Source organism: Suncus etruscus, chromosome 5 (genome assembly GCF_024139225.1).
Source record: "Suncus etruscus isolate mSunEtr1 chromosome 5, mSunEtr1.pri.cur, whole genome shotgun sequence".
NCBI lineage: Eukaryota > Metazoa > Chordata > Mammalia > Eulipotyphla > Soricidae > Suncus > Suncus etruscus.
The window spans coordinates 2,841,502-2,854,065 of NC_064852.1; the positions used below are offsets into that span (position 1 = coordinate 2,841,502).

The 12,564-nt window shown below is 45.7% G+C and overlaps 1 protein-coding gene across 1 annotated transcript in view; it reads left to right on the forward strand.

The window, feature by feature from the left end:
* Positions 1–12,564, forward strand: part of CDK5RAP2 (CDK5 regulatory subunit associated protein 2) — a 186,699-nt gene that overhangs the window by 40,964 nt on the left and 133,171 nt on the right. The window contains exons 6-10 of the mRNA XM_049773793.1: positions 787–949; positions 2,337–2,384; positions 3,237–3,356; positions 3,932–4,024; positions 10,603–10,821. Coding sequence (XP_049629750.1) covers positions 787–949; positions 2,337–2,384; positions 3,237–3,356; positions 3,932–4,024; positions 10,603–10,821 — 643 coding nt within the window. The remainder of the gene's footprint in view (positions 1–786; positions 950–2,336; positions 2,385–3,236; positions 3,357–3,931; positions 4,025–10,602; positions 10,822–12,564) is intronic.

The window sequence follows — 12,564 nt, forward strand, 5'->3', positions numbered from 1 at the left end:
GGACTCTGGGAAGATGGCATCTGGGTGTTTTTTTTTTAGGGGTTGGAGTAGAGTTGCGAAGGGCTTTCTTTGTAGTGAGAAAAGTGTGAGCAAAGGGCCAGATGCTCGCTCTTAAGTGAAACGTGGGCTTCTAGAGAGAGGTGAAGCCAAAACTGTCAGCTGGGCTTCTGGCCTTCGAGGCCGGTATTCCCCTTTCCTTACCTGGCCACCCTTGTTCCTTATCCCTTCCAGCCTTGTTCCCTTCCTGTGGTGGCCCCCCAGATCTCCCCATCAGTTGACTTGACCCACCCCCAGTCTCATGCTGTGAGCCTTTGAAATATCCACGTGGATCCAGTGGAGACACAGTTCTGGGCCCTAACTTCGGCCAGGGCCTCGATGGCTTGACTGAGGAGTTTGGCCTTTCACTTCAAGTGAGTGCCTTTTCGTCTTGGCCTTGGTAGATCGAGGATGCTTTACTGAGCAGATTTGCTTAGATTTTGGTGCTCTATTTTTGAAGAAAAAAATAAAAAGAGCTTTCTGCTGTTGAAGGTGAGGACCACTGGGCATCTCTGAGCAGGACAGTGAACTCATCTGACCATAACCGGTGGGTCAGAGGTGTGTTGGCGAAGGCCAGGCTGGGGGTGAGGGGACATTTGGGTTACCTGGATTCCTCCCAGACTGTGCTGTTGTTCTTTCGTTGTTCAGTCATCGGGCAGGTCTACTTTGAAGAGGATTGGCCCCGCTTCTTACTTCCTCCTAACAAAGAGAACTGCTTAGAATTAATATTTAAATTTCATTGTCCTGTAGACTGATTGAGGAGTTGAAGCTGTCTTTGAAGAGCAAAGAAGCCATAATCCAGAGCCTTAAAGAAGAGAGATCTCAGGTGGCATCGCCTGAGGAGAACGTAGCATCTGGAGAACTTGGAGGCCTTTCTGCGACTCTGAGGGAAGAAAAGGAGCGAGAAAGTAAGGTGAGGCGATGGGGCAAGAAGAGGGGCTTCTGGTAGTAGCCGAGGTTCCCCCTTAGTCAACGGAAGGCACAGTCAGACCCCCGTTCCCACACGTCCTGCCTCTGAACACTGGCCCCTGAGGAGTTTGCCAGAAACGCCTTTGTTGAGGGATCCTTGCTATTTTTTGGTCACGTCCAGCCTTGGGTTCTTAGAGTCTTGTTTACAAACCTGGTTGCTGCCTGGGGGCCCATGCAAGACAAGATGTTTATATTATTAATTATTAATATGTAATCATATTCATATACAAATATACAATTACTATGTAATTATACTTAACATATAATTAGTATGTATCAATTAATACACAATTGTGCTAGAGGCAGGTATAAGGTCAATGATATTTTTTTTAATTAAAGTAACTTTGGTGTATAAAAGTTGGAATGTTTCTAAGCATACCAATTCCAGAGTACCAGTATCACCTCAGCCAATCCACCTACTCCTGCCCAGGGCCAGCTTTGGTCTGAACTGTCAAGAGGCATTGGAGAGGGGAACTGATTGGTGGCACCTCATTTAGTCCCCTGCTCCCCTTTACCTGGAGAAATTATAAGCCCCCCCCCTCGAGTTGAGAAGCAGGTTCCCAGAGGAGAGTTCTAGTCTCGTACCCCAGAACCTCCCACATAAAGCAGCCTCCACATCAGACTGTTTATTTTTTGTTTGGTTTGTTATTTTTGATTTTGGGCCACACCAGTGACTCTCAGGGATTACTTTTTGCTTTGTGCTCAGAAATCACTCCTGACAGACTCGGGGGACTATCTGGGAAGCCGGGGATTGAACCCAGGTCTGTCCCTGGTCAGCCACGTACAAGGCAAATGCCCTACTGCTGTGCTATTGCGCTGGCCTCATACATTAGACTGCATAAGTACAGTGCTTCGCTGAGATCTTTTCAGTCTTGTTGGGTCAAAGTTGGACTGCTGGATAGGACACCTTTACTTCTAGGACATTCTGAATACTGATGAAAAACCTTGATCCATGGGTCTGTACAGCAGAGGATTCTTAGCCTCCCTGTGGATGTTGGGCCATAATCAGTCTGTTCCTCTGCTCTTTCTCTTAAGCCCTTTCTTCCTCCCTGAGGCCAGCCCTGAAGGAGGGCTTTCTTCATTGTTCACTTGCTCCCTCTGTTCCTCTCTGTGGGCCTGCGAGCCAGCAGTCATTTGCCTGTCTTCCCAGTGTCTTCACTTGGAGGAAAGGGACCGGATGTGAGGGTAGGGGATGGATTTGGGTGCGACAGAGAGAATCCCATAGCTGTGAAGAGAAGAAGGTTCCAGTTCCAACGTTCATGCCAATCATGTGGGAGGCGGGAGGGCTTTTGGGTGTGGGTCTTCTGAACACCCATATGCCTTTTCCGTAGGCCGCACAACACCAGGAGGAGAGACAACACTTGGAAGCGCAGATTCAGGTATGTTGATACAATTTCAGGAGCTTTATTGACGACGTATCCTTCCCTCTTGCCTCATTCCGAGTGCACCAGACAGCTCAGTGTGACAATAGCTGTCACTCATCGGATGCTGCTGTTGCCAGTCAAGCTGCAGGAGCAGTTTTGGCAGCTGCGGGGAGAGCCGGCATTCCCATCGGCCTCCCGGAGTCAGGCCTTTCACCCAGAACCGCAGAGCTCAGAGAGAGAGAGAGAGAGAGTGCAAGGATGCTGCTGACCTGTTGGTCTGAGTCTGCAGCCATTGCTCTGTGGTTCCAACCCACTGCTCCATCAGAGCAGCCCCTGACCTCCACCCAGCTGGGGAAAGTGCTTTCACAGGAGTCCGTTATCCTGCTCCAGCCTCACAGCAGCCTGGGAGCGGGGAGAGACTCTCGGTTGGGATTATCTCTGGAATTGAACTCAGGCGCTTGTATCGGTGCTCAAACGCCATCAAGCCAACTTCTCGGCCGGCTTTTTGCAGCATTAAGGCATGAAATTAATGATCTGTTATTTCCCCCAAATAACCTGGTGCGGCTTCCGAGTCTGCCGCGACTCTCTTCAAATTCCAGGAGGCCTTGGCGTCCTTCCCACAGGAATAGCTGTCATCCTCTTCACAGATCCGATACCCCTTCCTCTCACGCAGCCCCACGGCCGGGAGCACCCCCCCAGCCTCCCGGAGCTGCTGCCTCTCCGTTCGGCTCTGCTCGGAGACATTAATCACAGGGTGACAGGAATAAGATAGAATAACTGCATGCGAGTGTGCGCTTAAAGATATATTTACGGTTCGTCGTGGCTGGAACGCATCAACTTAGGGGATCTTTTTCTAATCTAATTTAGGCACTTGAGGAGGACCTGCGAGAGAAGGAAAGAGAAATTGTGACAGAAAAGAAAAATAGTTTCAAGAGGGATAAAGCCATTCAGGGCCTAACCGTGGCATTAAAGTCAAAGGAAAAAGAGGTATGTGGAAGAGGCCTGAAGTGAGATTTTTCTTTATTAGCTGCTCTGGCTCGCCTGTTCTACCCTCTGCCAGAAGTGTAGATGCGCTGGATTGGGGAGAGGATGGGAGGAAAGGGTCCTTCGGGCGCTGGGAAGTGCTTTTGTAATATTTAACCTGGCTCTGTCCAATAAACATAATGGGATTATGGGGGCCAGAGGATAGCACAGTGGGTAGGCATCTGCATGGCTTGCATGCAGCAGATCTGGGTTCGATCCTCAGCATCCTATATGATCCCGAGTCTCCCAGCAGTGATTTTTGAGCACAGAGCCAGGAGTAGCCCCTGAGTGCTGCCGGGTGTGGCCCAAAAACCAAAGAAAAAGAAGTCTAAGGATGAGCTCTGAATGGTTCAAGCTCACACATAAGCCAAAAATTGCAAACTAGTGAGAAATGCTTACTCTCTAGACCTGCTTGCCCCCATTCCAGAGGCCTTCTAGCCACAGGGACTCGTGACTCCTGTTCCGGCCCATGTGGCCTAGTGCTGTGAAAGGCAAGTGTGATGTTGCTACCTTGCTCCCTTTTCCTTCTTTCCACCCAGGTTGGAGAACTTAGCTCTGAAATAGAAGAGCTCAAAGCTGCCTTCCACGGAGCCAGGGAGGCTGCCCAGAAAGCTGAGGCCGAGAAACTCCAGGTGGGTCCCCATGGAGGTAGAAGTCGCTGTCTCTGATCCTTCCTCCTGCTGAGATCAGGACCTGGCAGCTCAAAGGGACCCAGGACGACCGAGCACTCGGCCGGTCGTTAGCAAGAGAACCATTGCAGCCTGATGAAAAGATGTTCTCCGCTTTGGGTGTTTCTTTGCCTGGCTGACAGCGCTAATAATGAGAATCTCCATGACAGAGCATGGTAGCACACTGTGCGTGATGAGGCTATTTCTCATTTAACCCTCACTTCCCTTCGGGAAGGGCTATAATCTCCCTCCGTCACCTGGGTGGGGTTTTCGTGGCTCAGCGAGGGTGCGTTGCTTATTCACTGTCACACAGCAGCCAAGTGTCAGGACCTAACTGTAAATGCCGTCATTGCTGTTTCTAAGAGTGGGCATGCATTGAATACCAACTCTGTGCCAACTTCTCTCCATCACAGCTAATGGGCCGTCACAGCTGATCCATGCAGCCGCCCCATGGAGTTTTTAATATTCTGGTTCTGCCAAGGAAGTCCAGGTTCAAAGAGGACAGGGTTGCAGGAATGATAAAAAGGATGGAGTCAGGATTTGAACCTAGAACCAAAGTTGCTCCCACAGAGTGACCTGTCACCCACCATCCCTTCTGTGCCCTCCCCTAATTTCAGTCCTGCCTTCCCATGCCTAATTTCTTTAATTCTTGGTCTCTCTTCTGACAGTGTTAGTTAGGCCTCATGGACACTCCCTCCACTGTGCCTGACCTCGCTCTGGCCAATGTTAGTTCTGTGATTTTAAGCTATGGCAGCGTTTTCCTCCCTTACTTCTAGTTTCTTATTGCAGTGTGTAGTCTAGCACTACTGACAATGAGTTAATAAACTTGTAGCCTCTGTACAAGTCTGCAGAGACAAATGCCTCCCCCATCTCGTCCTCCATGTTGTTTTCAGTTCTGAAGTAGAAGTTAGGTGCTTAATCTCATTTAAGACAGTGTGAGTCCCGAGATTAATGTTCTTTGCCTTTTGCAGAACTTTTTATTCACACTCAGAATCACTGAAGTAATTTGGTTTAAATCAGAGTGTACCAGAAGCTGAGACAAATCTCTGCTTTTGGACTCTTTTGACTTTTTGACAGTGGTGGATAAAATGGAGCGGAGATTATGTTTCACTCTGTAGATGCCCTCCTCCCTTTAGCCTGAAAATAGTATGTTTTTAAAAGCTAAATTTGTCAGAAACCAAGACCCAGAGGGAAAAAAAAGACCCAAAACGTTGAGGATTGAGTAGTAGAGACACCAGGTATCCTGTTCAGTGTTGTGATAGTTCACTGGGTGTGTGGGTCTTGAAAGAAAGGGGTCTTGTCTAGGGAAACGTTGCCCAGACTTGTTCTGTACACTTGCTGCCATCCTAACTCCATTCCCAATCGAGAGACTTTGAGGAAGATTCTCTAGGGCTTACTGGATTCGGGTCAGGAATAGTGGGACTTTCTTTGTTCTCCCCATGGGCTGTGCAGGGAGCGATCCTTGAAGCCACACCCAGTGGCTGCCACATCTTGAACTGCAGCCCAATTCCAAACCCTGTTCTTCCCACTGCTCGGATTATGCGTGTGAGTCAAGGCACTCAATATTTTGTGTAGCCCAGACACCAAAAAAAAAAAAAAAAAAAACCAACCCCAAAATCCCAATATTTTGTGTAGGTTCTTTTGTTATGAGGTATCTCCAGTTTGAGCATTAGACAGCTAGTTGGAAATGTGTTTTTTGTTTGTTTGTTTGTTTTGTTTTGGGGCCAAACCTGGTGATATTCAGGGGTTACTCCTGGCTATGCGCTCAGAAATTGCTCCTGGCTTGGGGGGACCATATGGGACACCAGGAATCCTCTCCGGCCCCGGAAATGCATATTTTTTAATGTAAATTTTTTTTCTGTGCTCTAATAGTAGCTCAATGGAGGTGATGCCAAGCCTGATGTTGAGGTACTGGGTATCATGACCCCCTCAGAGCAGTTGTCCCAGTGCAGAGATGTGACTTAAAATTGCACAGGGGACTGTGATGGTGACAATCTAGACTGGGCGGTGCGGCCTCCATAGACATTTAAAATAGATCTTTTCAAATTGGAAAGAGTATTATTTCTTCTCTTCTCCATTCCCAGCTGTAAGAGTAAAATTTTACATTATAATTTCACCATTCAAAATGGTGAAAAAGAGGTTGATGCAAGTCAAAACAAACATCTAAAGATGCTCAGGATTAACTCCTTGACTTGTTCAATGCACAGTTTTTGTACATGAGCGTAGCATCTTTGAAGAATTTAATAGGTGCCTAACACAGACTTACAAACCTTTCTTTACATGGAAGAGTATAAAGAGCTATAAAATAAAAATTCTTTTTGTAATTTTGAGAAAATTATAGCTTTCCTTCCAGTAGGCTTCTGCATCTTCTTTATATAGTTCTCCCAAAGGGAACGGTTTATATAGTTGTGTGTGGTATAGCATAGCAATCCAGACTTCGAATTGGGGGCCATTCATTCACCTTCTCTTTACCAAGTAGTTCGTGAGAGAGAGTGAGAGAGAGTTTGTGTGTGTGTGTGTGTAGTCTACATCTTTAACCCATCAACACAAGAGAGAGAGAGTTTGTGTGTGTGAGTAGTCCACATCTTTTAACCCATCAAATGAGTTTGTGTGTGTATGTATTCATGAGAGTGAGTTTGTGTGCGTGTGTGTAGTCTACATCTTTAACCCATCAACCAAGAGAGTGAGTTTGTGTGTGTGTGTGTGTAGTCCACATCTTTTAACCCATCAACACCAGTTTTCACCACGGGTGGCTTACACTTGATTGTGGCTTAATATAAATCACAGTGCTGGTATCTGTATGAAACTCTTTTAGACAACTACATTGTGTGTGCATATATATATATATATATATATATATATATATATATAAATATATATATATTTATTTATTTTTAACTATTTTTGTTTTAGAGGCCATACCATGGGGGCTTACTGCTATCTCTGCACTCAGGGATTGCTGAGATGGGGCTGGATGGGGTGATGTAGGGCTGCCAATGTTTGAGCCCAGGTGTGCTGTGTATGAGGCAGGTATCCTACCTATTTAATTGACACTCTCTAGCCCCTAAAATATTTTTATTACAAAGAGTGGAGTGGATTTTAATCCTGAATGCTTTTGCTGTCTGTAACCTTGAGCAGGATATTTGAACTCCTGGCTCAGGGGATCAAACCGTGGTCTGTCCTAGGCTAGCGCGTGCTAGGCAGATGCCCTACCGCCTGCTTTACTGCTCTGGCCCCTATAATACTTTTTTTTTTTTTGGGCCATACCTGGCGGCACTCAGGGGTTAATCTTGGCTCTCTGCTCAGAAATCACTCCTGGCAGGCACAGGGGACCATATGGGATGCTGGGATTTGAATCACTGTTGGTCCTGGGTCTGCTGCTTGCAAGGCAAACGCCCTACTACTATGCTATCTCTATGGCCCTGTAATACCTAATTTTGTTTGTTTGTTTGTTTGTTTTTGGGTCACACTCGACAGGGGCCACGCCTGGCTCTATGCTTAGAAATTGCTCCTGGAAGGCTTGGGGGAACCATATGGGATGCCGGGATTCAAGGCAAATGCCCTACCTCCATGCTATCTGGCCCCTATGATACCTATTTTTGAAAAAATAACCATAGCTGTTTGTTTAACAAGATCCGAACTGGTGGTTCGATCTCTCCTCTCTGCAACCCCTGTCCCAATTCAGTCTTCTTTTAGTTCTTGCTTATTTCTTGGTGTTAATGGAATCTCTTTTGTGTGCTGTGTAAACAGGGGTGCTGTAGCCATATGAATCCTACATTTCAGTCCTGAACTTGGGAACTGGTGACAGATTGGTCACTTAAGTAACTGAGGCTCCCTTACCATAGTGAGATTGAGTCATCTGTACTTTCAAGAGTTGCTTGTAAAGAGAGATGCAAGGTGTGAAAAAGTGCCTGGTTTATTTAACAGCTCATCTATAACCAGTGCTTAATAAAAAGTATGACTATAACTATGGAAATTATTCAGTGGACATTTTCCCAATTATTATTTATAGTGTCGATTTATTTTTTTTTTATAAACTTGCTTTTTTCTGTTTTTTTTTTTTTTTTTTTTCGTTTTTTTTTTTTGGGGGGGGGGGCATACCTGGTGACGCTCAGGGGTTACTCCTGGCTATGTGCTCAGAAATGGGTCCTGGCTTGGGGGACCATATGGGACGACAGGGGAATCGAACTGCAGTTCGTCCTGAGTCAGATGCATGCAAGGCAAACACCCTACCACTGTGCCATCACTGCAGCCCCAAGCTTGCTTATTTCTTTGCATGGGGAGTCATATCCTGCAGTCCTTGGGGGTTTGACATGAGGGGTATTACACGTACATTATTCATTTCTTGGGGTCCTCTCTTAAGTTGGGGTACCATGTGGTTCTGGGCACAGAATCTGGGCCTTCAACATATAGAACATGTGTTCCACCCCTTTGTGCTATCTCCCCACCCCTTTTGAGCTTACTTAAATAAGCACTTCTCAATACCTTTTCCTTCAGTTGGTTGACCTCTGTTTCTCACATTTTTTTTACATGAAGATGGATACACTCGCTCTTATCAAACCTGTTTTGAAATTATAATGGGGATCACTGTTCATTCATCACTGTGGATGTGTCTGGAATAGCAGATGAAGCAGATGTTGGGGGCTCAGGCACAGCCAGGCCCACCGCCCTCAGATGGCACCATGTATGAGACCCACTTTGGTGGATGGGGGAACTGAATATCCGAACAGCAAATACCTGAGACTTGTCTAATTCATGATCTGATTCAGGAGTGATGCATGCAGAGCTTGGTTTTCTGGAAAGACCAGGAAAGGGACACCTTTTTATTTTTTTACTCCATTGCCTTGAGTTGTCACCTTGATACGTCACATGTCAAATATCCCCGACATTTTGAAATTGTCTTTGTTTGTTTTTGGAGCCATACTTGAACTTAGGGCTTCCTTCTGGCCCTACACACTCAGGGTTTACTCCCGGTAAAGCTCAGAGGATCATCTGTGGTTCTGGGGTTTGAACTTAGGTTGGCCATGTGCAAGGCAAGTACTCTGTCCACTGTACCATTCCTCCAGGCCAGCCCAAGTTTTGGAATATTTTGAGTTTCAGTCTAATTTAGAGGAGAGAGTGAAAAGAAAAAAACATATTTTCTTTTGATTTGTAAGCATTATATATTCTGTTCCTCTCCCCACCCCCGCCTCCCTAGAAGATAAAAAAGAATAAAACCAGGCAATCAAGGAATCAACCAACCATTCTTAACCGTTTCATTTTTTTGCTTTCAGTTTTCTTATATCCATAGATTTTATTTTTGAGATCATTTGCAACTTGTTCTCTTTCTCTCTCACTTTTAATATAATAGCTTGACTTAGAAATGTTCCCACATTGTCATTTCTTTGTAAATATAATTTTAAGATTTCATTGTGAGGCTTTATCCTGCTTTACTTATTCATTTTCATATACTTGCGCATTTAAGTTGTGTCTTATTTTTGACTGTTGTAAGTATTCTGTGATGAATGACTTTGGGTAGAAGGCTTTTTTGTTGTTGGTTTTCTTGAACCCCCTGAGATTGAATTCTCAGAATGGAATTATTAGGCTGAGTGTGAACATGTTTATCTTCACACACATACACTTGATCTGTATCTTCTTTCTATAGGGAATTATTTCAATTTGTGTTCTTGCCAGCTCATTTTCTGTTTTTTAGATGTGTGGTCAGTGCTTGAAAAAACGTATGTGAATTGTTCCACTTTGCCATAAACTCATCAGCATTGGGAATACTCATTGAAACAATTTCTCATGTCAGATGATTTCTTGTTTTTTGTTCTTTTTTTATGTTTTCCTTATATGCTTGATAATTACATTTGCATTTTTGAATAAACCACATCGATGAAATATTGATGTGCTTATCACATTTAGACCTGAGACACATTTAGTTCTTTTTTTGGTGGTGGGGTTAGGCTAGGTGTGTGTTTAGGGGTCACTCTGGGTGGGGTTTAGGGGCCCCATAAGGGTTCTTGGGGGTTGAAGCCGGATCAGCTGCATGTAAGGTGAATTTTCTCCCCACTCCACTATGGCTCTGGTCCCACCTCTTGGTCCTCTTTAGGTGCTATTGGGCTCCCATGGCTTGGGGGGTTTGAACCATCCCAACATCAGACACTGCCAGTGCCCTGTATTTCAAACGAAGCTCTTTCCTTTTTCAAACTAACATCAGTTTTTCCCTAGGTCTTTTATAACAGTTACATATTCACTGATCTTAGAGCTTTTGAAAGCACATTTGGGAAGCTATCATACTCCCACCCTGCAAGACAAGATCAACTTTCTGCGCTTTCCTTTCTAGTCTTTAAAAAAAAAGTCACAGACACCAACATTATATAACATGGACACACATTACTTTGTATTATTGCCAAAGTTTCACTTGATTCTTCGGGTCCTGAATGTTACCTGTGTTCATCGCCTCCCTCTTTTTTCCACCCAGCTCCACCATGTGAAAAGGGTCCCCAGTTGCTCTGTCGGTTGGAAGAACTAATCCATTTCCCCTTTTTTTCCACTTCTAGGGCTCTGAAGATTATGAGGCCGCCCTGTCCGAAAAGACAGCCCTGCTGACTGAGCTGCAATCGGAAAACCTCAGCAAGAACACTGAGAACCAGAAACTGCGCCGGAGCATCAAGAAGGTCACCCAGGAGCTGTGCGACCTGCAGCAGGAGAAGCAGAGGCTGGAGGGGGACCTAGAGGCTGCCCTGGGAGAGAAGAGCCAAGGAGACGCCGCCATTCGTGTGAGCATCTATCTCCATGTCTGTTGAGGCAGCAGGCGGCTCAGGAGCTGGGGTGGGGGTGTCTGCTGGCTTCCAGGGCCACAGTGGAGGCATTCGGCGCTGTAAACCCAGAAAAATATTCACTCCTCGTCTTGTCGGCCGGTCTCAGCTATCTGCGAGCTCCCCTTTTTTCTTGCTATCTGTCTGTCTCCCCTTGTGCACTTCGAGGCCTTTGGTTCATCTTTGGCGTCAAACAGCTCCCAGTGGCGGCGTGCGGCCCTTTCTCTTTCCTTCCGTTTCTTACTTTTTTTCTTTTTTAGGGTTTTTGGGGCCACACCCAGTGGCACTCAGGTTATTCCTGGATCTGCACTCAGAAATCCCACCTGGCAGGCTTGGGGGGGGCCATATGGGATGCCGGGGATCGAACCTGGTCTGCTGCATGCAAGGCAAACTCCCTACCGCTGTGTTTTCACTCCGGCCCTTTTCTTATTTCTGTTGTGGTTGTGATGAGCCGAGGTGGTGGCTTAAAGCACACAAGTGCTTTAAGGGACTTCATACTCCAGTTGTGCTGTGTACATTTTGGTTGTGGTGCTTACTGTGTGTGTGTGTGTTTGTGTTGCTGGTGATGTAGGTCGCATTCTTGTTTGGGGAGTGCTGGAGATCGTGTATAATGTGTGTGTGTGTGTGTGTGTGTGTGTGTGTTTGTGTTGCTGGTGATGTAGGTCGCATTCTTGTTTGGGGATTGCTGGAGATTGTGTACAATGTTTGCACGTCATCACCCCTAATGGGATTGTCACCCAGATGCATCATGTCTGAAAAGCATGTGGGGTGGTCCTCAGGATCAGACTCGTGTTCTCTGGCTTGTCTGGCAGGTGCTTTCGTTACGAAGGTATCCCCGGGCCTCACATTCTGTTTTATGAATCTGTTATCTCTTGTGAGTTGCGTGCTAGCTGCTGTGCTGTGTTTTGTCTTCTCTCCATAATGTGTTTTCTTCGGAAGCTCAGTTCTCGATCTTTCTGCTTCAGCTCTTGGATGTGCTACTGTTCATTTAACTGACTCTGTAGGACATTTAGGTCATTACAAATTTTTTTTGGGCTTTATAACAAATGAAGCAGCAAACATCCTTGGACATAAATATTTATCTACTGAATATTTCTCTGGTAGGAGTATAATTACCGGGTCAAAGAGTATGAATATTTCTAAGAATATTTTATAGCTGTACCCAGATTGTGCTCCAGAAAGATTATACCAGGTTTCCTGTCAGGAGTCTGTTTTTTTTTTTTTTTTTTTAAGATTATTAAACACTGGGTGTTAGCATTTAAAATGATTTTTTCTGAATCTGGTAGACAAAGCATAGCTTTAGTATATTTGAAAGTATTTTGCATCTTGTTTTAGTTTTTGTTTTTGTTTTTGGGCCACACCTAGCAGTGCTCAGGGGTCACTTTTGGCTGTCTGCTCAGAAATAGCTCCTGGCAGGCACGGGGGACCATATGGGACACCGGGATTTGAACCAACCACCTTTGGTCCTGGATCGGCTGCTTGCAAGGCAAACACCGCTGTGCTATCTCTCCGGGCCTGTATTTTGCATCTTGTGATGTGCATCTTAGTTACTTTAGTACAGCCGGGGAGTATAGAGTCTGGCCTGAGTGATTTTTCAGACTCAGGTTGGTAGCACACGGGCTAATGGTCTCGCTGCATGGGGCCTGGGAGTTTGCAAGTGTTTGTCCAGCACATTACATTTGTGGTGGTTGCTTTTAGAAGAGG